Source organism: Arabidopsis lyrata (assembly GCF_000004255.2).
Source record: "Arabidopsis lyrata subsp. lyrata unplaced genomic scaffold ARALYscaffold_6, whole genome shotgun sequence".
NCBI classification, from domain to species: domain Eukaryota; kingdom Viridiplantae; phylum Streptophyta; class Magnoliopsida; order Brassicales; family Brassicaceae; genus Arabidopsis; species Arabidopsis lyrata.
Genome location: NW_003302550.1, coordinates 5,935,006 through 5,962,457, shown reverse-complemented (window position 1 = coordinate 5,962,457; position 27,452 = coordinate 5,935,006). Strand labels below are relative to the sequence as shown.

General features: G+C 34.4%; 4 protein-coding genes across 6 annotated transcripts; 2 read left to right on the top strand and 2 right to left on the bottom strand.

The window, feature by feature from the left end:
* Positions 1-3,581: 3,581 nt before the first annotated feature.
* On the bottom strand, positions 3,582-5,907 carry LOC110227768. Its single transcript, XM_021023308.1, has 2 exons — positions 5,778-5,907; positions 3,582-4,709 (listed from the first exon to the last, which is right to left on the bottom strand). Exon 2 carries the CDS (start codon positions 4,707-4,709, stop codon positions 3,660-3,662), a length of 1,050 nt encoding a protein of 349 aa, XP_020878967.1. The 5' UTR covers positions 5,778-5,907; the 3' UTR covers positions 3,582-3,659.
* Positions 5,908-8,542: 2,635 nt separating this feature from the next.
* On the top strand, positions 8,543-14,419 carry LOC9307697 (serine/threonine-protein kinase BLUS1). Of its 3 annotated transcripts, none has more exons than XM_021021767.1 (21): positions 8,543-8,976; positions 9,461-9,825; positions 10,207-10,461; positions 10,598-10,722; positions 10,814-10,858; positions 10,961-11,042; positions 11,137-11,205; positions 11,289-11,459; positions 11,552-11,611; positions 11,782-11,850; positions 11,918-12,043; positions 12,162-12,235; positions 12,371-12,628; positions 12,756-12,829; positions 12,903-12,979; positions 13,145-13,270; positions 13,336-13,378; positions 13,487-13,533; positions 13,631-13,692; positions 13,851-13,902; positions 14,057-14,419. In XM_021021767.1, exons 2-21 carry the CDS (start codon positions 9,658-9,660, stop codon positions 14,096-14,098), a joined length of 2,025 nt encoding a protein of 674 aa, XP_020877426.1. In that variant the 5' UTR covers positions 8,543-8,976; positions 9,461-9,657; the 3' UTR covers positions 14,099-14,419. The 3 variants fall into 3 exon arrangements, with proteins under 3 accessions (XP_020877426.1, XP_020877427.1, XP_020877428.1); XM_021021768.1 differs by having other exon boundaries at positions 9,311-9,825; positions 14,057-14,384; XM_021021769.1 differs by lacking the exon at positions 8,543-8,976 and having other exon boundaries at positions 9,733-9,825; positions 10,189-10,461; positions 14,057-14,384.
* LOC9309755 (proteasome assembly chaperone 3) lies at positions 14,410-16,060 on the bottom strand. Its single transcript, XM_002871581.2, has 7 exons — positions 15,824-16,060; positions 15,572-15,619; positions 15,433-15,479; positions 15,014-15,080; positions 14,884-14,927; positions 14,694-14,751; positions 14,410-14,599 (listed from the first exon to the last, which is right to left on the bottom strand). Exons 1-7 carry the CDS (start codon positions 15,881-15,883, stop codon positions 14,549-14,551), a joined length of 375 nt encoding a protein of 124 aa, XP_002871627.1. The 5' UTR covers positions 15,884-16,060; the 3' UTR covers positions 14,410-14,548.
* A 6,051-nt stretch (positions 16,061-22,111) lies between these two features.
* On the top strand, positions 22,112-25,543 carry LOC9309754 (cinnamoyl-CoA reductase-like SNL6). Its single transcript, XM_021023040.1, has 5 exons — positions 22,112-22,589; positions 22,930-23,111; positions 24,293-24,490; positions 24,588-24,741; positions 24,961-25,543. Exons 1-5 carry the CDS (start codon positions 22,331-22,333, stop codon positions 25,272-25,274), a joined length of 1,107 nt encoding a protein of 368 aa, XP_020878699.1. The 5' UTR covers positions 22,112-22,330; the 3' UTR covers positions 25,275-25,543.
* Positions 25,544-27,452: the final 1,909 nt, after the last annotated feature.

Sequence of the window (27,452 nt, the reverse complement as noted above, 5' to 3'; positions counted from 1 at the left end):
CACTGTAGATCCTTAAGTCTGCGCATCCCGATCTGATGAATGAGCTTCCGGAACGTTGAAGTCGGCAATGATTTGGTGAATAGGTCGGCTGAATTCTCACTTGACCGGATCTGTTGAACTTTTACTTCACCGGCTTTCTGTAACTCGTGTGTGAAGAAGAACTTTGACAAAATGTGCTTCGTCCGGTCTCTCTTAATGTAGCCATCCTTTAGTTGGGCAATGCAAGCCGCGTTGTCTTCAAACATAACCGTGGGCTCCTTATCTTCTTTCATACCACAATCTGATTGGATGTGCTGAGTCATGGACCGCAACCAAACACACTCTCTACTAGCTTCGTGAATGGCTAAAATTTCCGCATGGTTGGATGAGGTTGCAGCAATTGTCTGCTTCATAGACCTCCACGAGATAGCTGTCCCTCCATGCGTGAAAACATAACCAGTCTGTGACCTACCACAGTGCGGATCCGATAGATATCCTGCATCAGCAAAACCAACTAACCCATCCTTGTTGTGGTTAGTGTAAAACAATCCTAAGTCCTTAGTTCCTTGTAAGTATCTTAGAACGTGTTTGACACCGTTCCAGTGCCTTTTAGTTGGACATGAACTAAAACGAGCTAGGAGACTCACGGCAAAACATATGTCTGGTCTAGTGTGACTAGCCAAGTACATTAATGCTCCTATGGCACTGAGGTATGGCATTTCAGGACCGAGAACTTCTTCATCGTCCTTCTTTGGACCGAATGGATCACTGTCCAATTCGAGGCTTCTCACAACCATTGGGCTGGTCAATGGGTGGGCCTGGTCCATATTGAATCTCTTGAGTACTTTTTCAATATATGCCGATTGGTGCACAAGGATTCCATCATTCACGTACTCAAGTTGTAGCCCCAAACAGAATTTAGTCTTGCCTAGGTCTTTCATTTCAAATTCGGCTTTTAAGCATTCTACTGTTTGGGCGATTTCACCAGATGTTCCGAGGATGTTTAAATCATCCACATATACTGCTATGATCACAAATCCTTTGTTTGCAAACTTCTTGATAAAAATACATGGACTGATCGGATCGTTTTTATAGCCTTCTCTGATGAGATATTCGCTTAACCGGTTATACCACATACGTCCGCTTTGTTTGAGTCCATATAAGGATTTGTTCAGCCTAATGCAGTGCTGATCTCGAGATTCTCTCTTGTCCTTAAGTTCAATACCATCTGGTAATCTCATATAAATCTCATTATCCAGTGGTCCATAAAGATAGGCGGTTACAACATCCATTAACCGCAAATCTAAATTTTCTTTTATGGCCAGACTTATCAGGAATCGAAATGTTATTGCATCCACCACAGGAGAATAAGTCTCTTCATAATCGATTCCAGGTCTTTGTGAGAATCCTTGTGCTACAAGCCGTGCTTTGTATCTAACAACTTCACCGAGTGCATTTCTCTTACGCACAAAGACCCATTTGTGGCCCACTGGTTTAACATTGAATGGTGTCCTTAAGATCGGACCAAACACATTCCTTTTCTTTAATGAATTCAATTCCACGTTTATGGCTTCTTTCCATTTTAGCCAATCTGATCTTTGAGTGCACTCTAATATAGACGTGGGTTCATGATCCTCATTCATTTCAAGTGCTACCTTATATGCAAATATTTCATCGATGTCGACATCTTTTCGGTTCCATTGTATTCCAGACATGATATAATTGATTGAGATCTCATTATTATTAATCCCTTCGGAACCTTGAGATTTGGCGTCCCGAATCTCTTGGACCGGTTCACTAGGGTTAATCTCTGCCGCGGCTATGTCTGCTATTTGAGGAATCCCGGTTTCAACCGTTGCACCTTTCTTTGGTTTCCGGGGATTCTTATCTTTGGAACCTAATGGTCTGCCACGTTTGTTACGTGATGCAGATTCTGTAGCAACTTGAGTCTGTCCCTTTTGGACATCTATTCGTACTGGTGCATTACAAGCTGGTATGTACGATTTGGTTACTCTATTCGGGTCAGCAAAGGAATCTGGCAATTGATTAGCTAGCTTTTGTAAATGTATAATCTTATGGACCTCTGATTCACATTCTAGAGTCCGAGGATCTTGCCATTGTAAGGATGTTTGATTCCATGAAATTTCTTTAACCAGCTTGTTGGTCTCTCCACCTAATATAGGATATACCGATTCATCAAATTGGCAATCCGCAAACCTGGCCTTGAAGAGGTCTCCTGTGGTCGGCTCAAGATATTTGATAATGGTGGGAGAATCAAATCCAACATATATTCCCATCCTCCTTTGAGGTCCCATCTTAGTTCTCTGTGGTGGTGCAATGGGTACATAGACTGAACACCCAAATGTCTTAAGATGGGAAACGTCTGGCTCATGACCCGTTAGCAATTGGGATGGGGAATATCTATGCTCACTAGATGGCCGAATGCGTATTAGTTCAGCAGCGTGTAAAACTGCATGTCCCCAAGCTGAGACCGGAAGCTGCGACCTCATGAGTAATGGTCGAGCAATTAGTTGAATTCGTTTAATGAGGGATTCAGCTAATCCGTTCTGTGTATGGACATGTGCCACAGGATGTTCCACACTTACCCCCATGGCCATACAATAGTCATTAAACGCTTGGGAAGTGAATTCACCAGCATTATCTAAACGTATGGTCTTAAGAGGAAAATCTGGAAAATGGGCTCGCAATCTGATGATTTGGGCCAATAACCTAGCAAACGCTTGGTTCCTAGAGGACAATAGGCAAACATGCGACCAGCGGGTCGATGCATCGATTAAAACCATGAAGTACCGAAATGGTCCACAAGGTGGATGGATCGGGCCACATATGTCTCCTTGAATTCGTTCCAGAAAATGCAAGGTCTTTTTAGACACTTTGACTGGTGAAGGTCGAGTGATAAGCTTCCCCTGTGAACAGGCTATGCACGTGTGGTGCTTAGGGAAGACTCGGTTTTCTTTAAGGGTGTGCCCTTTAGAACTTTGAATTAATTTACGCATCATATTCGAACCGGGATGACCAAGCCGGTCGTGCCAAATAGTGTAATCTTTAAACCGTGCTTCAATAGCAACATTAGCCTCAATCATATTGACCTTAGCATAGTAAAGGCCAGTGGATAATGCGGGTATAGTCTCAATTACTTGTTTATGGCCGTGTGTAATTTTAGTAATCAGTAGGGATTCTTTGTTCCCCTCACCCTGAGTTTCAATGTGGAAACCATTTTGCCTTATATCTTTGAAACTCAATAGATTTCTCTTAGAACTGGGTGAGTATAGAGCATCTAGTATTTCTAGATGTGTGCCCTGAGATAACAACACATGGGCTTGGCCATGGCCTTCTATTAGGCTCGATGTACCCGCTATTGTGCTGATGTTTGCGGTTTTTAATGTGAGATTTATGAAGTAACCCTTGTCTTTCAATATGGTGTGGCTGGATCCACTATCCACCACAATGATATTCTTGTTCTCGTTCATAACTTCAATTGACAAGAGATGTGACTTAGATAAGTATATAAAGCAAAACCATTGCATTGATAATAAATGAAACATAACGAGTTCATCAAAATAAATGAAACATAACCAAATGAAATCTTCAAGTCTTAAAATAAATCAAAAACAAAAGCCAAAATCCATCAAAATAAAGCAAGTATCCAGATGTCGAATTTAATTATCTCCTTTCAGGAGGTCCGAGGTCTCGAAATCCATGAGATCGTCATTTTCATGGTTGAAGTCACCTTCATCATCGTGGTGAACCATATTAGATTCATCATCTTGGTGAACCATATTAGCTTCGGGATTCACTTTCCCATGTTTTTGATAAAGATCACGAAGGTACTTAGGAGTGCGACACGTCTTAGCCCAATGATTTGTCATTCCACACCGGAGGCAAGGTGAATGATTGGTCGAGCGGTTTGAGTGAGATGGTTTGGAGATTCCGCGACCTCTACCACGACCATAACTGAGGTTAGGTCGGTTGCCTCGGCCTGAATTACCGTGGAAATTTCCACGGCCATTGCCACGTCGACCTCGTCCATTTACACGACCATGGCCGGAGTTTCTGTCACGTTGGGCATAGTTGGATTCCTTTGTGTCTTTCACGGCTCCTTCAACTTGATGGGCCTCTGGTATCGGGGCTGATCCCGGGGGTCTTTGAGCACTGTTCCTCATTAGTAACTCATTATTCTTCTCGGCAAGAAGTAAACAAGAGATCAAATCCTCATATTTCGTGAATTTCATTGCACGGTATTGTTGCTGAAGCACAATGTTTTGAGTGTGAAAAGTTGACAATGTCTTTTCAAGTAGATCATTGTCAGACACTTCATCGCCACAAAGTTTCATGAGTGAAACGATCCGAAACAACTCGGAGTTGTAGGCGTCTACGGATTTGAAATCTAGAAACCTTAAGTTTTTCCAATCGAACTTGGCTTGGGGCAACAACACCGTTTTCTGGTGGTCATACCTCTTTTTCAATGCCACCCAAAGTTCAAGTGGATTCTCAAGCGTGAGATATTGATTCTTAAGGCTGTCGGCTAGGTGATGGCGTATATGAAAAATCGCCTGAAACCGATCTTTTGTAGATGCGGTATTACCATCAATGATGCATTCACCTAGCCCCTTTGAGTTTAGGAATATTTTAGTATCAAGGGCCCACTGGAGATAGTTATCTCCTGAGACATTGAGTGCCTCAAATTCGACCTTCTGGATGTTCGACATCTGAATCACACAAGCAAACATGTTCGGCATTTTTATGAGATTATAGAAGTATAATTAAATAGTTGATTATAACTCAGATAATAGCAGGCATGAGGCGAATATAATATAACTCATACTACGATCAATGCCAAGAAACAAATATTATGAAGCGTAACTAGTAATGCTCAGGAATAGTTGATTATAACTCAGATAATAGCAGGCATGAGGCGAATATAATATAACTCATACTACGATCAATGCCAAGAAACAAATATTATGAAGCGTAACTAGTAATGCTCAGGAATATCATACGACTCGTGTAATGAACCTATTACTATAATCAAATACTTTAACATGAACTCAAATCAACGGTTGATTAAAGACCAACTTAAATGAATGATTTTACAAACTTTTCGTCATACGATTAATGAGGGTTCATTGAATAAAAAAAAATGGCTGTTTGATTAATACATCAGGTAACGATATCGTATGGTTATTTTAATGATAATCAGATCTAATCTATCAAAAATAACTCGTATATCAAACGATTTGTCAAATCAAATAATAAAATATTAATCATGACAAAAACAATTCAGCTATAACGAGCGATCTTCGTAAAGCTTAAAGAAATAATTGTAAACTTGTAAAAGTGGGTCAAATTTAATACGAAGAAGTCAAAATTTTAAAACAATAATACAAGCGGCGAAAACATATCAATGTGCCATGACAATAATAACCAAAGAATCAAATATGGACTTCTTCTAATATAAATATATTAATGATTCTAGGCCATGAACGTAATAAACAGATCTCATGTGAATATTGCAGGCGGAAGTCAACGAGCTGGAAAATAATACTATCAACGAAGTGACAATAAAAACATCTTAATAAACTGTTAATGAATGGAAGTCAAACATGACTGCAAATATTGGATCTATTATCAGAGAGTGTTACGGTGATGAATAAAATACGTATGCATGATAATAAATAGATCTCTTATGTATGATTAAATAAATCAACGTAACACATGATTCAGTGATCGATGAAAAGTAAATATGCTTATCGATTATAAGAGGCGGCGTTACTTACCTTGATCGCAGTTGGTGATGGAAAGATTGGGAATAAGACGTGGTGGTGAGATCAGAAAATAAAGCGGCTCTACAAGATCAGGCGGCTAGGACTCGTCAAGTTTTGGGTTAGGGTTTTTTTTTTTTTTTTTTTTTTTTTTTTTTTTCGAGCTTATGTGCTGATAACGTGTTGTGAACTATCTGTTTCATTAATGGAATAGGGGATATATATACAAGGATAATAGAGGATAAGCTAAAACCCTAATGGGCCATGGGCCGGTTATGGAGTCCATCAATATAGTTTATAACAACTACTAGTTTTATCAAATTTTGTTCTGTTGAACGTAATTACAAAGCACAACTACTTTGCAAATCTACCAAATTATTTCCGTTTTAAATTGTTATAATTTTGTTTGTTTCAAACAGTATTTTGAAAGAAAAGAAGTGTGTTTGACCCAAAAAAAAAAAAAGAAAGAAAGAAAGTGAAGGATTTTTTTTTTTTTATGGACTCTCTCCTTAGTAGTATTATGTTATGCATTCTTGATTGACAAGTTCGGCATAAGAAAACAAGCATTAATTAGTCCACTTGTAAATATCCATTTCTTCGAACAAGATCATTATTGAATACAAACATATTCCCTCCGTATTTTATTAATTGTCGTTTTAGAATTTTTATTTTTTTGAATTGGATGTCGTTTTCAAATTTTTATGCAAATTTTTTTACTTTTTAATGTTTTATGATATCATAAAACATTAAAAAATAAAAAATTTTGCATAAAAATTTGAAAACGACATCTAATTTTTAAAAAAAGAAAATCCTAAAACGACAATTAATAAAATACGGAGGGAGTATATCTTTATTTATGTATAAAGATATTTTGTTGGGAAAAATTCGCTTATAAAAATATCTCGTCCGTTATTGAGTTATGAAATGAAATCTCCTAGATTGTTTGTTTGGCCAACGATCATATCCAACACTGATCGATCAATCTTGTGTTTTTTAGTTTTAGAGTTTAGAATATAAAAATTATTGTCGTCGGTTCCAAACGTTGTAGCATAATATAAATCAAGTATATTTATAAATTTTGTCGGCCATATTGATATTTGCAAATAAAAAATGGATGTATCTCTTAAGTTGAATGTAACTATGATTTGTTTTATTTCATATTTTTAATCGTTATTTTGAGGGTCGAATGTATAATCTAAACCTTAATATTAAATTTGATTTTTGTTTTACAAAAACGGTCGTTTGTAGTTTTAATGCACACTTTTAGACGATTTCAATTTTGTCATATTTCTTAAGTGTATTAATAGAAAAAGAAAACTATATGGTACACTAATTAATAAATAGTTTAATATAAGCTATAATAATTTTTTTATAAGGTGAAATTTCAGCAGAAAGTATATGCAAGTGTTTATTTACATATGCCTGCTTTATTCTTGTAAATTGCAGATTACATTGTTTATTGAACATAGTAGATTTTGTATGAGAATATTTTTCCCACTATAATATAACTATGTTATTCAAAAATTAGGAGGATAAGAAAATAGTAAAGAAGCAATTAATAAGAATCTGTCTGAATTCTAATTATGAATCATCATAACGTGTTTAAAAAACTCGCAACAAAGTCAGCTAGTCCGATTGAATAACAGATCTTAATCAAAACGCGAATATACTGTATCTAGTTTTATATATCCATCATAAAAGTATATAATTGTATTTGAACAATATTCCAGATATTGTTGTCCATATTATATTTCCCAAGCACATGCGGAGAAATAAGAAGAAATAGTAGTAATCAACTTTTTTTCTTCTTTCAAGTTTCAACTTTTTTTTTGTCAACATCATCTATAAAATTTATGCAAACTATTCTCATTTGACTAGAGTATAATTCCTTTATTTTACCGCTAATTGACAGCTTGTATTAAGTTTACCCAAAAAAAAATTCTTGTTTTGTTTTGTTATAGAAATGAAAATAATTATCGTGAAAGCAATTTCCACCCAATCAAGACAAGGGGTTGACCCCAGTGACACCTTCTCCTAGCAATCATGAATCATCTCTTCGCCAGCCCGATAACTTCGAGTTTCTTTTTTGTTCTTAATTTAGAATATCGGTACGATATCGAGTTACATATCGATTAACAGAACCGGAACCGGAAGTTCGGTTCTGTACCCGGTAAACTTAGCAAGGTCCTAATCATTCAATTTCTACAGTTCAAGTTTTTGTTAGATTATAAATTTATAGGTATTATTCTCGATCATTTAGAAATGACATCTATTGTTAGCTGGTGATTGTCCTTTTTATTTTATTTTTATATTCACGATCTATTACTTAAATAGTGATTTTATCATTCACAAAAATAATAAACGGTTTTATTTTTCTTACATACACGATAAATAATTTTACCTTACATGAAACATATAACATGATGTAGAAGCATTAAATAAAACTATGGTCAAACTGAAAATGCCTTCAACAGAATATATATATTGTGGTTGTCTTTGAAATTTAAAATATAGGGATTATTATTACAACTCAACTGTTATCAGGAAAAATATATCTTTTTTGATTCATCTAAAATTTTCATCAATTAATACTTAAATTGTTTCTGGTTCAAATTATTTAATCATAAATTATAATATATATATATATATATATATATTTGTCAACGAATTTTATGATGTAAGTAGTAACAATATTTTTGCCTATTTTATTTTGAAAATATTACATACACAAATCGTGTTCACCAGGTGGATTACTTCTCAGCCGTCAATTACAAGTTACAACATAATTTACACATCTCATGTGAAAATAGTCAAATTCAACAAACTTTCTGATCTGGTAAAAGCCAACCTGAACCAAATATCGGTACACAATTGAACCAGTAAAAATCGGTTTTTGACATTGACACGGTTAAACCGTTTCTCTTAGCTCCTCTCGAGATTCTCTTTCTGCTAAGCGAAAACCAGACGACAGAAAAGCTAACAACACAAGAGGAGGAGAGAAACTCAATAACGAACAAGATTCTTTAATCTAATCTCGTGCTTCCAATTCAAATTATTTTGTCTCCTTAGCGGATCGATCGCAGATTATCAAGCTCCGCCGTCGCCTCCGCCGCAATCGACGGCGGTGTCTACGTCGCTTTCGTTTCATGCGTAACAGGAGGAGCAGCAGCAGAAGAAGTCAGCTTAAGTAACGCCGCCTTTGATTTGACTTGAGGTCAGCGTTGTTTCTTCTCCCAGATTTGTTTTTTTTTTTCCCTTTCGAATTTGTTTCCGTAATGGTAAAATTATCAGGTTTCTTTTTCTCCTCCTAATTTCTGCGTTGTTAAATTTTCCATAGTCGGGAGGTTTTTTTTTTCCGTTTTTTCAAATCTGATTGAGAGATATGGTGATGATCAATTTGTGTGGTGTAGAAAAACTTTTGAGAGCAAATCTGAATGCGTGTCTGGGAATTATTGGGATAGATCGAATCCTTTAGTTATTTATCATGGAGAACGAATGCGGAAACCATGGATTGTGAAATTGGTATCAATTCAATTGTACATTTGCAGGATTTAGGGAACTTTAATGCTTGTGTCCCAAAAGAAGATGTTTCTGAGTTTATAGGCTTTCGGATTTCGGGATTCCGCTGTGTTGTCAATTTTAATCATATGAAGAAGACTTGGTCGTCATTTTTTACTGGAATTGCTCTGTTTGCGCAGATAAGTTTGTTGGTGATATGGCATTGATGATGTTTCCGTATTTGCTCGGCGTTGAAGAAAAGTAAAATGCTGGCGAATTGGAAGAAACCACCCACAGATTGATGCTCTCTTCAGTCGACCTCTTTTGTATATTTATTGAAACTTACGGGGTCGAAGGTGTGTAGCATATGCTTTAAGAAGATAAAAAAGTGAAAATTATGGAATCGGGTTCAGAGAAAAAGTTTCCTCTCAATGCAAAAGACTACAAGTTATATGAAGAAATTGGAGATGGTGTCAGTGCGACAGTGCACAGAGCTTTGTGCATACCGCTTAATGTGGTAGTTGCTATCAAGGTTCTTGATCTGGAAAAGTGCAACAACGATTTGGTAGGAACTCTTATTCATTCTTATTCTGAACTACGAAAGAACAGCTTTCTTATTCCTAGTTTCTAGCTGTCGTTGCCAGTGTACTTTTCTGGGGTTACTTATTGAAGATAGAGTTTTAGTTTTCTCTTCTTTTTGTTTTCCTGCTTCATGCTTTACTAAGTGCGAGTCCAATTGTAGTTCAATTGTCTTCGAAATTAGAGAACTTCAAATTAACCTGTCAAATTTTAGTTGCATGTTTCGATCTTATCTTCTCTTTTTATATTTTTATGTTAAAGTTGTACGAGCTTAAGCTAGAGGTAAAGAATTAGACGCAGTTGTGAACACCATGGATTTTTTGTTGTCTTTGTGAATCCGAATGAATAGGAACTGAATTGCTTGTAGGATGGGATCCGGAGAGAGGTGCAAACAATGAGTCTGATCAACCATCCAAATGTGTTGCAAGCTCATTGCTCATTTACCGCCGGACACCAGCTTTGGGTTGTGATGCCTTACATGGCTGGAGGATCCTGTCTCCATATAATAAAGTCTTCATATCCAGATGGATTCGAGGAACCTGTTATCGCTACTTTACTTCGTGAGACTCTGAAAGCTCTTGTATATCTTCATGCTCATGGGCATATCCACAGGGATGTAAAGGTATATGCTTGCAAAATCTCCCTTTAGTATAGTACTTTCCTCAATTATCCCTGGACCGTTTTGGTTTATTGCCCTCCCCTATTGAGTGGTGGGAATGTGTTATCATTTTTATCAATACATATGGCTTCCTTTGCAGGCTGGAAACATTTTATTGGATTCCAATGGTGCCGTTAAGTTGGCAGACTTTGGAGTATCAGCTTGCATGTTTGATACGGGAGATAGACAACGTTCCAGAAATACATTTGTTGGGACTCCATGCTGGTACTTTTTCAGCTTTAGTAATGCCATGTTCTGTGGGTATATGCAGATACATCTTAGACAGAATTTCTGATTAATGCTTGTTTCTGCACAGGATGGCTCCTGAAGTCATGCAGCAACTACATGGATATGATTTCAAGTAAGCTGATGCTAATAAATTCTAAATTCTGCATTTACACTAAAAGATTACTTCCCCACCATGTTATGCAGGTGTTTTGTCTGATATAATTTCCTGTCACAGAGCAGATGTATGGTCATTTGGAATAACAGCACTTGAACTGGCACATGGTCATGCCCCATTTTCTAAATATCCGCCAATGAAGGTAAAGTTATGATGATGTAATTTGATTTGTATTGATCTTCACTGCTCTCTGCTACTCAATTTGTGTATTTTCTTTTTCTGGTAATCACTGGTAGGTTTTGCTGATGACCTTACAAAATGCACCTCCTGGACTTGACTACGAGAGAGACAAAAGATTCTCGAAAGTGCGTGAGTGGTCACAATTTGGTTGTATCATATAGCTTGTTGTGTTTTTTTCTCTACCTTAATGGTTGTCTTCCCTTAACAGGCCTTCAAGGAAATGGTGGGTACATGCCTGGTGAAGGACCCAAAGAAGCGTCCAACTTCAGAAAAGCTATTAAAGCACCCTTTCTTCAAACATGCACGTCCAGCTGATTACCTGGTTAAAACAATTCTAAATGGTCTTCCTCCATTAGGTGATCGCTATAGACAAATAAAGGTCTTTGGCCCATCCTCTTAAACTTATTCTGTCTCTTGCTGGGAAGGAAATTGCTGGAAACGCTTAATTTATATGTGAATTCTTTCTTTCAGTCAAAGGAAGCTGATCTCCTAATGCAAAACAAATCTGAATATGAAGCGCACTTATCACAGGCAAGGATTAGGAAACAAAGATTTCATCCTTCTGCTTGACAATATTCTGCAATATGTCTTTAAGCTGCTAATTTTGTAGCCTGAGATTTGCAAGAACATCTTCTGGTGTTTAAGTTTGATTGTGTTTGAATTCTTTTTACATCCAACTCAGACTTCCTGTTTCTCTGCAGCAAGAATACATAAGGGGAATAAGCGCTTGGAATTTCAATCTCGAGGACCTAAAAACTCAAGCTGCCCTTGTAAGTTAATAGTTTTTCTAATTTAGTTAATTATACAGGGTAGTCACTAATATTGTTAGCCTTGTAGATTTCAGATGATGATACTTCACATGCTGAAGAGCCTGATTTCAACCAAAAGCAATGTGAAAGACAGGATGAATCTGCTCTTTCCCCTGAAAGGGCTAGCAGCTCAGCAACAGCTCCTAGTCAAGATGTATTATTTGAAACGATTCTCTATACTCTTATCTGCCTGCTTTTGGGAATCCTTATAAAATCTTAAGTGTGATCTTGTCAACTCAACATGTCTTTCTTTGTTTTTTTTTTCTTTTCAGGACGAACTGAACGATATTCATGATTTAGAGAGTTCTTTCGCCTCATTTCCAATCAAACCTCTTCAAGCACTCAAGTACATCACATTCTTCAAATCTCCATTATCTAACTCCTACATATCTGGATTCTGGATTATATCGTATTGAAATTGTAAATGTTTCTGATCTTTAAAAAAAGGATTGAACTTTGTGTTACCTGTGCTATGATGCAGAGGCTGCTTTGATATCAGTGAGGACGAGGATAATGCAACTACTCCTGATTGGAAAGATGCAAATTTAAATTCTGGACAACAGCATTTAACAAAGGCTTCCATTGGATCTCTGGCTGATACCACAAAAGAAGAAGACACTGCAGCACAAAACACTTCTTTACCACGTCATGTCATTTCCGAACAGAAAAAATATTTGAGCGGTTCAATTATACCAGAGAGTACTTTCTCTCCAAAAAGAATCACATCTGAGGCTGACAGGTTAGCATTCTCAGTACTTTATTTTAGTGTTTCAACCTATCTTAACATACTTCATTCACGTTGAAGCTCTTACTCTATGCATCTGAATAATGAGTTAATTTTAAAAGCACCTGACTGATTTCTGCAGGGAGTTTCAACAGCGTAGATATCAAACAGAGCGGAGCTACAGCGGATCATTGTATCGCACAAAAAGGGATTCTGGTAAACCCCCACCTACTCATTAGTCTACATGTAGTTTGTATAGAGCGTTCAATTCAAATACGTTTTTATGTAGTGGACGAGACGTCAGAAGTCCCGCATGTGGAGCACAAGGGACGGTTTAAGGTTACATCAGCAGATCTAAGTCCCAAGGTATGACAAGTACCGTAGTCTATAGCCTTCATTTGCTTACTAATCTTCATTGAAGCTATATGGTCTTTCCATAGAAATGATAGATACATGAAAGGGCAGTATGTGGAATAGTTCTAATTGTGTTTATGAAATCTGAAGATGTGTTTCTGCTTTTGGTACAATCAGGGATCTACAAACTCTACATTCACACCATTTAGTGGTGGTTCAAGCAGCCCGAGTTCCCTCAATGCGACAACCGCCTCAATCCTTCCATCAATTCAGTCGATTTTGCAGCAAAACGCCATGCAACGGGTATATTTTAAAACCAGAAGGAAAATTACTTTAAAGTCGTTAGTTAAATACTCTTCTCTTGGCAGGAAGAGATTTTGAGACTAATCAAATACGTGGAGCAAACCTCTGGTACTATAATCCTCTTCCGCCTATAGATTGGTTCTGTAGTATTTGCCTTTTTATTAAAGAACTCAACCAAAATTTTCTGATTTTGCACTTTTTGGTCCCATTTCATAGCCAAGCAGCCTGGATCCCCCGAGACAAATGTCGATGAGCTACTGCAGGTAAATGAAGAAGGAAAAAAAATTCATCGAATCAAATGGTAATCATCTCCAATCTTCGAGTATCCACTAACCTGAAATTGATATCATCTTTATGTAGACACCTCCTGCAACGCCACGAGAGAGAGAACTTCAGTCCCAAGTGATGCTACTACAACAAAGGTATATCCATCTCTTTCTTTCACCAAGATCCTGATTACTAATCATGAAATGTCTCAACGTTATTATTGCGAACCAACGTAACCAAGCTAAAACGCATCTTGTTCTTACTTAACGTCAACATTGAATTACATGTTTTCTTTTCATCTTTGATCTTAAAGCTTTTCGAGCCTAACAGAAGAACTAAAGAAACAGAAGCAGAAAAATGGGCAGGTTTGTCTTTTCTCTTATGAGATAATGAGTGAACTTCATTTACTATCAATTGCTTTTGTGATAGGATCTTATAAACATTTACACAGTACCAATAGATGTTGAGATACAAGCCTTCACATTTGCATCATATGCATCTTTTTCTTATAATCTGCAGTTGGAGAATCAGTTGAACGCATTAACACACAGAAATGATTGAGTCTCAAAAGCCATCGAGACAACAAACTACAGGCTCAGATATATGAAACTGGGAATCTTGAGTAAAAACACAAAATTTCCCTTTCAACGCAAAAGAATGAAGAGAGAAGATTTGTGTGTTTTATATTTTTATTCCGTGTAATTTATTTGACAGGTTTGTATTATGTGACAAACTACTACAAATGTTTTTCTTCTTTTTGGGGAGGTTCTTCCCAGTGTTCCTTTACTTATGTGTGATTTATGATGTGCTAAGAAAACAAGATACTATTATTTTCTTTGTTTAATTATGTTCCTGTGTGAAAAAATGTTTAATTGTGGTTAACTTTCTATCTCAAAAACAATGTTATCTGTATTAACAAGAAAAGATTCCACAACTCCTTATTCATTATTTCAACCAAGAACAAAATATAAGACAAATTTTCGTTATCCTTTAACTGGACAACAATATGTATTACCAAAGGCGATTCTCAATCACCGTCGCTACTATTTCCTTCAATGTCTCCTACAAAAAGAACACATATAGTCTATAAGTATCATCGGTTTCTTGCAGACTTTTCCAGATTCAGATAAATGTTTCTAATAAAATGTAAGAGTACCGAAGAATGATCTTTGAGACCAAGTGAGAGAACCAGAGGCTTCGAGGGAACAATAGAACTGAAGAATTCAAAAGAGATTGCATCACTATAACAGTTTGATCACTTTCTAGTGTTCCATCTTAATCAGACAAAAGAAAAAGAAAAAATGGAGGAGAAAGAACAAGATTCAAATTGAAGGTGAGAGAGAGACCTTATGTGTTCAATGAGTCTTCGAGCAGTTGCTGTCAGCATTGGCTTCAAGAAACATAAATTTTCAGTAAACTTTTGTAGGAATTAGCTATATGAAATTATGAATGTACCACGATAAGTAAGATATTTACCTCGTCTCGCTTTCCAAATATCACTGAAACACTAAATGTTGGTTCAACTGACATGCCCTCTTCCTTCCTGTCAACAAAGAAACACTCGTTTTAAACATATATATAACTCGGATCGTCTTAAGCAATATAGATTACCGCTAAAGCGATAGACCAAACAAAGCAAGAACAAGCAATTTCATTCCTCAAGAATATCTTAGAAGCATGAACAATAACTAATTATATCACCACAAACTAGTTCAACAGAGACCACCAGTTGGGGCACAAACACAATTTTAGGTTTACTGAGACAGAATAAATCAAGAACAATCAAGATCATTCCTCTAGAAAAAGCACAGACAAGAACATCGTTAGGCATAACTCCCCAATTAAAAACAAAACAGAAGAATGATGAACAGTATCATAAATATATTATCAGAGACCTTGCGTGCAATATAGTTCCCATGGCTCCAATCTGTGTTGCTATGACCTGAAACAAAGTTATGTTGAGGTTCAGAGAGACAAAACTATGACTTCAAACATCATAACGAAGTAATCTCTAACACAAACACGGATACTCACAAGGATATGATCTTCATAGCTGCAAATCACAATCTCTGTCTTGTTTCCCTTTCAAACAAACACTAGAAATTACTCGATCTGGATGATCTTTCACAACACTAAAATTGTTTCATACAGTAGAATTTTCTACAGATATCAAAATCAAAGCAAAGTAGACTTTATTTGATCAAATAAACACCAATAAAACGAACATCTTCTATTAAGAATCGAGCAAAATCCCATGAAAAATTATTCGATAGATTTTCAAATCACCTTGCTTTCAAAGGAGATATTTCTATGGCGCACAGGAAAATTAGTGTCCAAGCTTTCCATTCTCAGTCTTTGCTTACTCTCTCTTATGCTTCTTCTTCCTACTTTTACCTCAGAACTCGACGAGAAGAAGCCGGAACGCGTTCGTCTGATCGTCTCTGGTCAAAACGGCATCGTTCGGGGAAAAGCTCACTATTAAACCTACTAAAGAAGTCCATTTACAGTTGATAAAAAGCCCATTAATAGAAAAACCCCATGAAATACTGGTTTTGACTTTTGAGTTAGGAAACGAATTACAAGTTTTTTTTTTAAAAGGCGAATAGGAGTTTCGACTTTCCAACGTGGGAACAAAAATGTGGCTACAATAAATAAAGGAAAAATGTTTATCTGCTACACGAACGAGACGTCATCACATCGTCACACATGCAGACTTTAAAAATGTTTCGTTAGCTACACGAATTATTGTTATCACATACAGACATCCCCGAACTAACATAAATCATGTTGCAAACACCATAACCATCTAATTCCAGTGTACCGGTTGCCGGAATCCGGCGTTGACCAGCGTTGACCGACATTGACCGGCGTTGACCAAAAATATTTTAATTTTTTTTTTCTTTTTATTTATTTTTGATAAAAAAAATAAATTTGAAAAAAAATAAATTATTATGTAATTTTACTTAAAAATATAACAAAATATAGCAAAAATAAATATACCATTAAAAAATTATACAACAAATTTTTTCTATATATTTTGGTAATATAACTAAATATACTGAAAAAATAGACCATAATATTTTTCTTGTGCTATATTTTGTAATATAATTTGTGTAATATGAATTTATAAATTTTTTGTAATATAACTAAATATACAAAAAAAATAGACCATAATTTTTTTCTTGTGCTATATTTTTTTCATGTGCTATATTTTGTTACAAAATATACCTTTTCCTTTTGGCAATCATTTTCTTATAAATTCAAATGTTGGTTTTATTTTTAAAAACAAAATATATCTTTTTCTTTTGAAAAAATATATGACCTTTGATATATATATATATAATATGTAATTGAAACTTGAAAGTATATATATATATATATATATATATATATATATCTTTGTAAACACCACAAATCAAAGCATATATTATGGTGTTTATAAATTAAAGAGAAATAATTTGAGTGTTTTTGTTTGGATTTAAGTTTGTTTGCCTCTATACTTAGGTTTTGGTTTCGATTCCTTTCGATTTTGGTTTAAAAATTCATGTCTTGTATTGTGTTCATGTTTCTCTTGTTTAGGGCTTAGACTCCGGAGAATTATCGTTTTCTTCTGGCTTAGTTTCTGGAGACTTTTCTGTTGTCCGCCGGCTTAGTTTCCCTTTTTTGGGCGTTGTATTTTACCTTGGTTCTTCAACAAGTTTCAATAATAAAATTTCAGATGACAAAAAAAAAAAAAATTAAAGAGAAATAATAGAAAAAATGAATTTATATACTTTTATTTTGTTAATATAGCAAAATATACATTTTCCTTTTGGCAATCATTTTTTTACCACAAAAAATATTTTTTTCTTTTCGGTTGTTTGAATATTATTTTGTGGTAAAAAAAGAAAAAAAAAAAATTGAAAATTTTTTTGGTCAACGCCGGTCAACATCGGTCAACGTCAGTCAACGTGGTCAACGCCATATTCCGGCAACCAGTACACTGGAATTAGATGGTTATGGTGTTTGCAACATGACTATCGTTAGTTCGGGGATGTCCGTATGTGATAACAATAGTTTGTGTAGCTAACGAGACATTTTTAAAGTCTGCATGTGTGATGATGTGATGACGTCTCGTTCGTGTAGCTGATAAACATTTTTCCATAAATAAATAGCCGTAAAAAAAAATTAGAAACCGAAAATTACGACTTTGATATGAAACACAAAATATGCATGTTTCGCATGTGACTGAATGAGAGACGACACAGACCATTAAGAGCCAATTATTAGTGTACTATTAAATAATTGGTATTTCTGTTGAAAATCGGACATTTTCGCAGCCGGACCAAACCAACCAGGTGGCTCGGCGATCAAAACCACAACCAACCAGAAGTTTCCACGTAAGCTCAATTATTTAACTTCCGAAACAGGCCCGTTACTTTAGTGACGCACCATCAACTAACCATCTCAATGTCTGAAAATAAGGCAAAGGTACGGTAGAGGCCCGTGCGTGCCTACTGGTCATTCAACACGTGCTTGTCCTAATCTTCGCGTTTTCCCTCTCAGCCGAGCCGTTTTAGCCCGATCTCTATCGCCACATCAATGTTTTTATTTTTTTTATTTTGATAAAGGTGCAAATTTATCTAATGTTTTTTCCTATGCAAAATAACAACATACCATATGATACAATTATATACATATTTTGTAACCTTCAAATCTTAGGATATACTACCAATTATTCGTAATATTTTCCGTTACTAGCAATCATAATTTGTCAATCCACATGTTATCTAATAGTCACAACTCACAAGTATGTGAAATTGTAATTTGTTGCAGCATTATACTTTCTTTAAAAAAACGTCATTGCATCATTATTAATCTACGATTTCACTATTTTCGTTAATAAAAATAAAATATAATCGATAGTGTCATTTTACAAATTTACAGGTAAGTAACAATTTTTATATTAAACGAATCATTTATTTTTTAGCTTTCAAGATTCTAACTATATATTCCAAAGTGTTCTTGATTATAACCCTAATACCGTCAATATTCAATCATTATAAGAATTGTACATGTCTCTATTAAAATATATATATTTAATTATGCTACGCAGAGAATATATTTTTGGGTAAGTCATATTTGTACATATTGATATGACAATGTTCGTCAAACAAAAACAAATGCGATAGTGTTTGACCATTATTCTCTAAATTGTACTGACTTGTAACTTCGTGGTGAGATCATATGTTAAGTTGGCCCAAAAGCATTTGCAAATTTGACCACTATTATCTGCAACTTCATTTTTTCCACTCGTTAATTATTTGACCAAAAGTGGGCTTAATAAGCTGACGCTTACGAGTTACGAATTTACGATAGTTAACTAATATTAATCTCTGAATAATAAATATATAGATTGTATTAGTGTATAGTAAAAAAAGCATACGAAATCGATATTAAAATGTTTCATTCAATTCCCTATACGGATCATATTGTGGATAATCTTTAAATATTCTCAAATGTCATATATATATTCATTGCTATTGTCAGTGGCGGTATTAGGTTTACTTAAGATGTCATCAAATAACAATTAATTTCCTTATAATAATAGTGAAGCTTATCATGGAATAGCTTTAATGATTTCCTGAGTAGTAGATTTTGCCTTTTTCTTTTTGGCCTTACGAGACCTTCTATGCAAGACTGCAAGAGTAATAGATTAGACTTTTTCAATTTAAAGAAATACTAACCCATAAAGCAATAGGAGTTGGTGACGAGACGATGTGTTGCACCATTAATTTACTTACGTTTAAAAACAAGAACTACAATGTTGAAAACATGAGCATTTTGTACGATTTGACATTTTTGGAAGTTTATTAATTAGTGTCTTCAATTTTTTTCTATTCGTTTTATGATAAACAAGTGGACCAGCTACACGAACTATACGCCAACACATCACCACACATGCAGACTATTTTAATGTTTCGCTAACTACACGAACTATTGATATTACATACGGACATCCCCGAACTATCATCGGTTATATGTGCAACACCATAACCATTATTTCCAAATAATATAAATGTCTTGTTAACTACTTTTTTTTTAAAAAAATGTGATGGAAAATACTTCGTGTAGTTGACAAAAAAAAAAACTTCGTGTAGTTAACAAGACATTTATATTATCTGAAAATGATGGTTATGGAGTTGCACACATAACCGATGATAGTTCGGTGATGTCTGTATGTAATACCAATAGTTCGTTAGTTAGCGAGACATTAAAATAGTCTGCATGTGTGGTGATGTGTTAGCGTATAATTCGTGTAGCTGGCAATGATTTTTCCTAACCAAGTTTATGTCTAGTATATAAATTTTAACAATATACAATTATGCACGCATTAAATCATATATTGTATGTGTAGATACTTTATAGGTAAATGCTAATATATATGCATCTATATATACATTTTTGGATCACAATTAGCAAATAAATCCTGAAGTTGAGAAGTATTTACAATGGCATGCCATTAGCATTAATTATTTAGATTTATTTTATTTAAGTAAAGATTGTTAAATGAAATTCATTTCTCATTATTTAGCAAAAGTTTGTACAAAATCTTTCCTTATCTATTTAAGTAAAGATTTTGAAATCAAATATGTTCTCAACAATTTACCAAAAATCTCTACACAATCTTTTTAAAAATCTCGACTTAGTTAACTTCTGATTTTTATCTGCAAAAAAGAAAAAAATTAATAGTAACGAGTGATGTAAAAATCAGGAATATTGATATTACAATTTCTTCTACTTTTTTTTTTTTTCATATAATGAAAATTATTTTTAGGGATACTTTCTCAAAACCTCTAAATAAAACAAAAGGTTTCAAAAGATAGCTTCTCTTTTGGCGGGTCGACACGCAAACCCGCAACTCTCCACGGGCTTATCCGCATGAACCTGCGACCCGTAGTGGATAAAAATATTATTCAAAAAAAATAAAAAATGATGTTTAATTTTACGGGACGGGGTTATATGGTGCAACGGGTTTAGATCGATATTAATATTAAACAATATACTATGGATGAAATCTTAGAATTTAAAATCAAAATTTAATTATAAAATCAGAAACACTAAACAAAATAAACAATATTAACAAAACAAATTCAACTTAAAATTTTGCTAAATAATTTTTAGTTATAAAAAAATTGACCCGCGGTGTACCGCGGGGTAAAATCTAGTATTTGTTATTTGTAAGTCACACAATATTCAAATGCGTGGATTGTCAAACACCTATTCCCTATGTGTATAAACAAAATATATTCCTTTATACATTCCATAGTTATTTATTAGTAGGTAGTTCATAGCATAGAAAATGAAAATAAAAGATTTTTTTTAAATATGCTGAGAAGTAAAAAAATTATTAAAAAGTGAGGAGAACAACAACTATATGAAAAAGGAATGGGAGGAAAAACAATGCATGTGAGTGGTTATGTGTGAAAAAATTTCGTTTTGTTTCTTATTTATTCACGTCTAGTCCACCCAAATTACACTCCATCAGAAAAATAACGGGTCAATACTCGATAGTACAAAAAAAAGAAAAAAACACGTTTTGACGTTAAAACAGTACAAGTAACAGTTTACCCAAATATATTTAGTTAAGTCTTTGTCTTCTTAACTAATCCAGTTAGCCGTCGTATTATCAGGGGTCAACTAGTTTGACCGCATGACCGGTTTGGACCGAAACCACGTACATTCAAAATAACCAGTCATGTAATACGGCAGCTCGATTTTAATTAAAGCCAATATATCATTAAATTAATTTAATTTACTATGTAATCTGTAACAAATCTGACTTTGTTTGTAATTACACGATTTTTTTTTTAAAAAACCTTCTATTTCAGATATATATGTAGTAGTATCGTGTTTACTACACTACGTACATAAAAATAAAAAATAAAAATAAAGAGACTAAATAACATAATTTAGTTCTCACTTTGATGACACTTATCATAGGCAGTGTTCAAGAAAGCGCTAGGCGCTAAGCGGGCGGTGACCCAGTGCCTAGCGCCTAGAACGCCTAATCGGGGCCTAGACGATTTTTTAGGCGGTTTAGACGTTTATAACATAAAACATTATCAATATGATATTATATATAAAAGTTATATAAAATATCTATATAAAACTAAAAATTATGAAATTATAAATAAAAATTAGATAAAATATTTATTTATATTTATATTAAACAATATATGAATATTTATAACTATATATATAAATAAAACTCTAATTGAAATTGAAAAAATACATTAAACAAGATCTATGTAATTTTAGGCGGTCAAGGCGGTTATCTAGGCGTCGCATGAAAGCTTAGCGCCTAGTCGGGGCCTAGGCGACCGCCTAGACCGCTTTTTAGAACACTGATCATAGGTGATGTAAAAGATATCAAATTTTTGTAACAATAAAAACGTATATATATAGTGTTTTTTATAGGTAAAAATAATAAATATACACCGTAGATGGGATCGTACGTATATACTATAATAAGAAGCCGAGCCGAGCCGATAAAGCTGATTTTCGATTACACTTGTTTTTCTTCGAAAAATGAGAGACTCTTTAGCATTCTCGTGTCATGTGTAACGGCCTCTGTTTCTTTCTCTCTATAAATATCTTCTTCCTCATTTCTCAATCCTCTGTGTATCTCTCTCTACCGACTCTGAACCTATAGAGCCAACGAAACAAGAAGATTCAGAGGACAGTGAACAAAGAAGAGTAATTCTCAACTCCTTCATTCATTTGTTCATTTGTTGATTCTTTACTCCGACTATGAGGATTGTACGTGCGACGGAGACGTTCTCGGCGGAGCTCAAGGAGTTCATGTGCGCCGCTGTGCAAAGGAGGAGAGACGATGACGGATTTAGAGGCTCTCGTGGTGGTGGTAAATCAAGAAATGCCATGGATCTGGATTCTGACTCCGGAAACAGATTGGTTTGTGTAACTGGTGGTGTTTCTTATCTTGGTCGTGCCATCGTTAAACGTCTTCTTGTTCATGGATACTCCGTTAGAATCGTCGTTGATTGTCCAGGTAATTTTGGTCGCTACTGTTTTAAACTTTTAATTATTGGAAAGATTTTTGGAAAATAATCTTTATTTTGATTCATTTTATATGTTACGTTGTTTCCTTCCTTGCTAATTATTGATTAACGTTGAAATCCATAAATTAGTACACACATATTTTGAGAAATTAATGCTTGGATTCTGGAGTTAGTACTAATCTAATTTTTTTTCTTTTTTTTTGGTGGGGTAAATTGCAAAGTCTTTTGTTTATGTGATTCGAATATTTGTTACAGAAAAGGTCTAATATAGTTAAGAGTTTTTGAGGATTTATGTTTGATTTTTTTCTTTCTCCAACTCTGAAAATGCAGAGGACAAAGAGAAAGTGAGCGAAATGGAAGCCGACGCTGAAACGGCGTCGTTTAGCAACAGGATTACTTCAGTGGTTTCTCGATTAACAGAGATCGAGAGTTTGCTTAAGGCGTTTGATGGTTGTGCTGGGGTTTTCCACACTTCTGCGTTTGTTGATCCTGCTGGAGTCTCTGGATATTCGGTATGTTTCATTTTTATCTTCCTCTATACAATGTGTTTGTGTGTGCATAACAATGGAGATACGTTTCATAAATTCCTACGAAGGCATACATCACATTTAATGTACATGAACATGACTAGTTAGTTACATTCTAATACTAATAAACTCGTACTAGTGAATTTGTATAATAAACATGGAAGAATTACTTATACTTTCTGCTGAATCAAATGACTTTTTTTTTTTCGTTATGGTCAAACAAAATTTAGTGGCGTACGTGTCGGGGTGTGAATATGAGACTGTGTAGCTTATAGATATGTCAAATTAAGATAATATTTTAATTTCCTTCAGAATTTTTTCTGTCCCTAGTTTTGTTTCTAGAATATCTTTTAGTGGCTCTGCTTTTCGTTAAGAAAGTGGTTATGAGTTGAGGTTGGTTCTTAGTAAGTAAGTTAGCTTAATTTTCTACCATAAATTTCAATGCCCTTAAAATCTTTAGTACATCTTTTTGTCTCCTTGCTTCGTTTGTGTTTTCTCCTTTTGTTGACAAAAAAAAAAATCTTCCTCACCCAAATGACATTGAAAGAGTTGATAGCTCTTCACAACCAAAATAATAAATAGAGTTGATAGCTCTTGCATTGTGACATTTCAACACTTTTTGGAATAGATTGAAAATATTTTACTTTATTTGAAGATTTGGTTGATTTCTTTTCTGTTGTTAACAATTGACTAATTCATCATCAACCACCTGATCCAGAAAGAGAGAGTCATCATATAGTAATTAATTAGCATTATGAATTTTATACACTTTTAGATTGATAGGTTTATTTATCTTATAGAGTAACTGCATGTGAACTACCTTAGAAAGCTTGTCTACCTACTGACAGGGACAACTATCTACATAAGGGTTTTGTGTAAGTGTCTGATTACGATGTGAATCGTACCGATACACCTTTCTAACCCATGGCCACTATTTATTGGAACGTCTACGTACCAAAACCTTTGTTCCGTAAAAAACATATCACACATGTCATCATAAAATCAATAGCATAACTGGACCTACCAATTTGTGTAAGAGTACGTACTATCAAGAAGTTCATTTTTTTTGGTTTTTACTTTTACAACCTGTCATAATTACTCGTTCTAACAAAAATTTATAGTACGGTTTATGAAGTGTAACCCATTTTCATTGTTGTGTTTTGCAGAAATCAATGGCAGAATTAGAAGCAAAAGTGAGCGAGAATGTAATCGAAGCGTGTACAAGAACATCCTCAGTGAGAAAATGTGTCTTCACATCATCTCTCTTAGCCTGCACTTGGCAAAACAATACCTACAACAATCTTGATTACTCTGTTATCAACGAAGAAAGCTGGAGCGACGAACAACTCTGCATCGATAACAAGGTACAATTTGTTACATATCATAGTGTTCATACTAGCTCTAAGATTCTTCAAAAATTATATAAGACCATAATTAACATCCTTTATACTAAATTCACAGCTTTGGTATGCACTTGGAAAACTCAAAGCCGAGAAAGCTGCGTGGAGAATTGCGGATTCAAAAGGATTAAAGCTTGCAACTATATGTCCTGCTCTTATAACTGGTCCTGACTTCTTCAACCGTAACTCCACTTCAACCTTAGCTTATCTCAAAGGTAAATTTAGAACAAACCTTATAATGAATAATGAATATGAATCCAAAATTGAGAAACCGTCCAAGAATAATGTTATTATTATATAGATAGCTGCAAACAAATAGTATTAGCATATGTGTACGTAGTTCACGGGTGGTCCATTCTGATAAAGAGACAAAAGACAGCTAATAAGTGCTTGACTTTTTTTTTTTAAATTTACAATTGTTTACAAAAATGCAGGAGCAAAAGAGATGTATAGTAACGGATTATTAGCGACAATGGATGTGAACAAGTTGGCTAAAGCTCACGTATGTTTGTGGGAAGGTTTGGGTAATAAAACTGCGTTTGGTAGATACATTTGTTTCGACACCATTCTCTCTAGAGATGGTGCTGAAAAACTTGCTAAAGATATCGGTGTTCAAATCGAAAAGATTTGCGGTAACAACAACGATTCAGACGCAAACGCAGAAACAGATGCTTCTTTACAAATATCAGATAAAAAGCTTTTAGACCTTATGTCAAGAACTCTACGAAGTTGCTACCATGAAAGTTAGCTAGACACGACAAAAATTTTAAGGAGCAATTCTAAGCTGTTGACGTGGTGTTTTGCTCTTATTCTTTTCTTCTTTTTATAATTATGCTTTCTTCTTGTTTAATTTTCTTATAATGATAATCATTCATCAATATCAAATAAAAAAATGATAATCATTGTTATTTGTACGAATGTGGTTTGTGTGGAGGGAGGTTGTTGTAAAGGGCCGGTAGAGTTGGTATTCGTTGAAAATTTTTAAATTATTGGAAAAATTTATACTATTTTTTCCTATTTTGGATAACTAACAATAAGTCAATAACGAGCAAATAAAGACGATATACACAATAAGTAAATTTGTTTCTGGCCGGTGCAAAATGATTATCAAATTATATAAATTTATTTTCTTTTATTTGTGATCATCATCAAAAAGTATATACACATAGTATTTCTTTTTTTTCTGATAAATCAAACATTTTAATGATATGAATAAACGAGTTCGTCCAACACGCAACCGGTTCATGCCAACAAGCAAGCTGTTCGAACCAGGGACGTACAGTGAATGACACATGTCAACATATAGTTGGTGATAGTTAAAGAAAAAACAGCAGAACAAATGATTAACATGAAGAAGAGACTGATGTGTCTGCAGCCAGGCGGCGAAGCGAGTGAGTTACACTCTTTTCACTTCTTTTTTCCGTTTCAATAAGAAAAAAAGCATCTCAGTAGCTGACGTGGCGATCGGAGAGTCTAGTGCACGTGCAATGTGTTATGAAGACAAAGTCACGCCAAAGGGCAGCACCAGAGAGAAATAGGCGTGAACGACGCTGTCCTTTTTTTTAAGTTCAAACTCACGGAAAATCACAAAAAAAATAAAACACAAATAATAATTTTATAAGGTTACTAGAAAAATATTTTATGCAAATATTTGAAACTATATATAACGAACTTATATCAATTCTGCAATAACTCAACTCCTAAATGCAGCACTGAAATGTAGGAACTTTAATGTATATCATTTTCATGGCACTATTACCATTGTACTTACTTATATCCATCATTAAACGCAACCTGATCAAGTGCATACTCTAAGATACTTTTGGCTGCTTAGAAGTCACTCAAATTTATCAAATGAATAAATATTTCTGTTTTGGGTATTTGTTCTTTTTATTTAGCACTAGAAAAATATTGTGGAAATGCATGGAAAGCAACACAAATTGGGCCGAGTTCCCATGATTTGATTCTCTCTGTCTTCGGGACTCATCAAACACTAAGCTCCGATATTTCCTATAAATTCGTACAAAAACTTATTCTTATTGATTTTATATTACTGATAACTCTAACCGGTTACACCTATGTGAAACTATGAGGAAATATTGGTTACATGAACCAAGAAAAACATTTGAATTTACAAATTGTTTAACCAAAGAATTTTTTTATTTTTTTTGGATCATCACTGATCGACAACATTAGTGAAGAAATTTCAAAAGATGGGGCTGATTTCACAATTGGTGTCTTTTTAACAAAAATGTCAAACAACGTCTTTAACAAAAAACAAATTCAAAAAATAATTATGAATAGATAGAAGTATATATCGACCCCTAAGTATCGTCTACACTACAGTCTATAGGACTACAGTTTTGAAATGTAATGGCAGCTCAATTTTCAACCCTCATGTTGTGGAGGGCCTCGATGCCATTATATATATGCTAATTGAATTATTAAGCTAAAATTAATTTAAGATATAACATTATATGCTAAAAATAAGATATATGAGTATTTTAAAATCGGATCATATATAATCGTTTGTATACACGGCGTAACGAGAGAGCTAGTTTAAAGAGGTTAAAAAAAAACAAAAAGGTTACATGCATCCGATTCCGAACTTTACTAGCAGCCTAGCAGAGTAGCAGGTTATAGTTACAACTTTACATTTTACCATCGTAACACCAATTAAAGTCGGAAAGTACATGCTGTATTTCTTAGGAGTGCCAAGTCATGTGATGTAACACAGATCAAGAAGATTTTAATTTGATGATTACGTTAATCGATAACTAATAAATTACAAAACTAGAATTATTGGCTCTTTATTTCCCTCAAGAGTTCCTCAAGAAATCTCCTATATAAAGTATATTGTACACGTAAAGTCGAATTATTATATAGATATTATTATGATATATGAGTCTGTATAGAGTATGAGTTT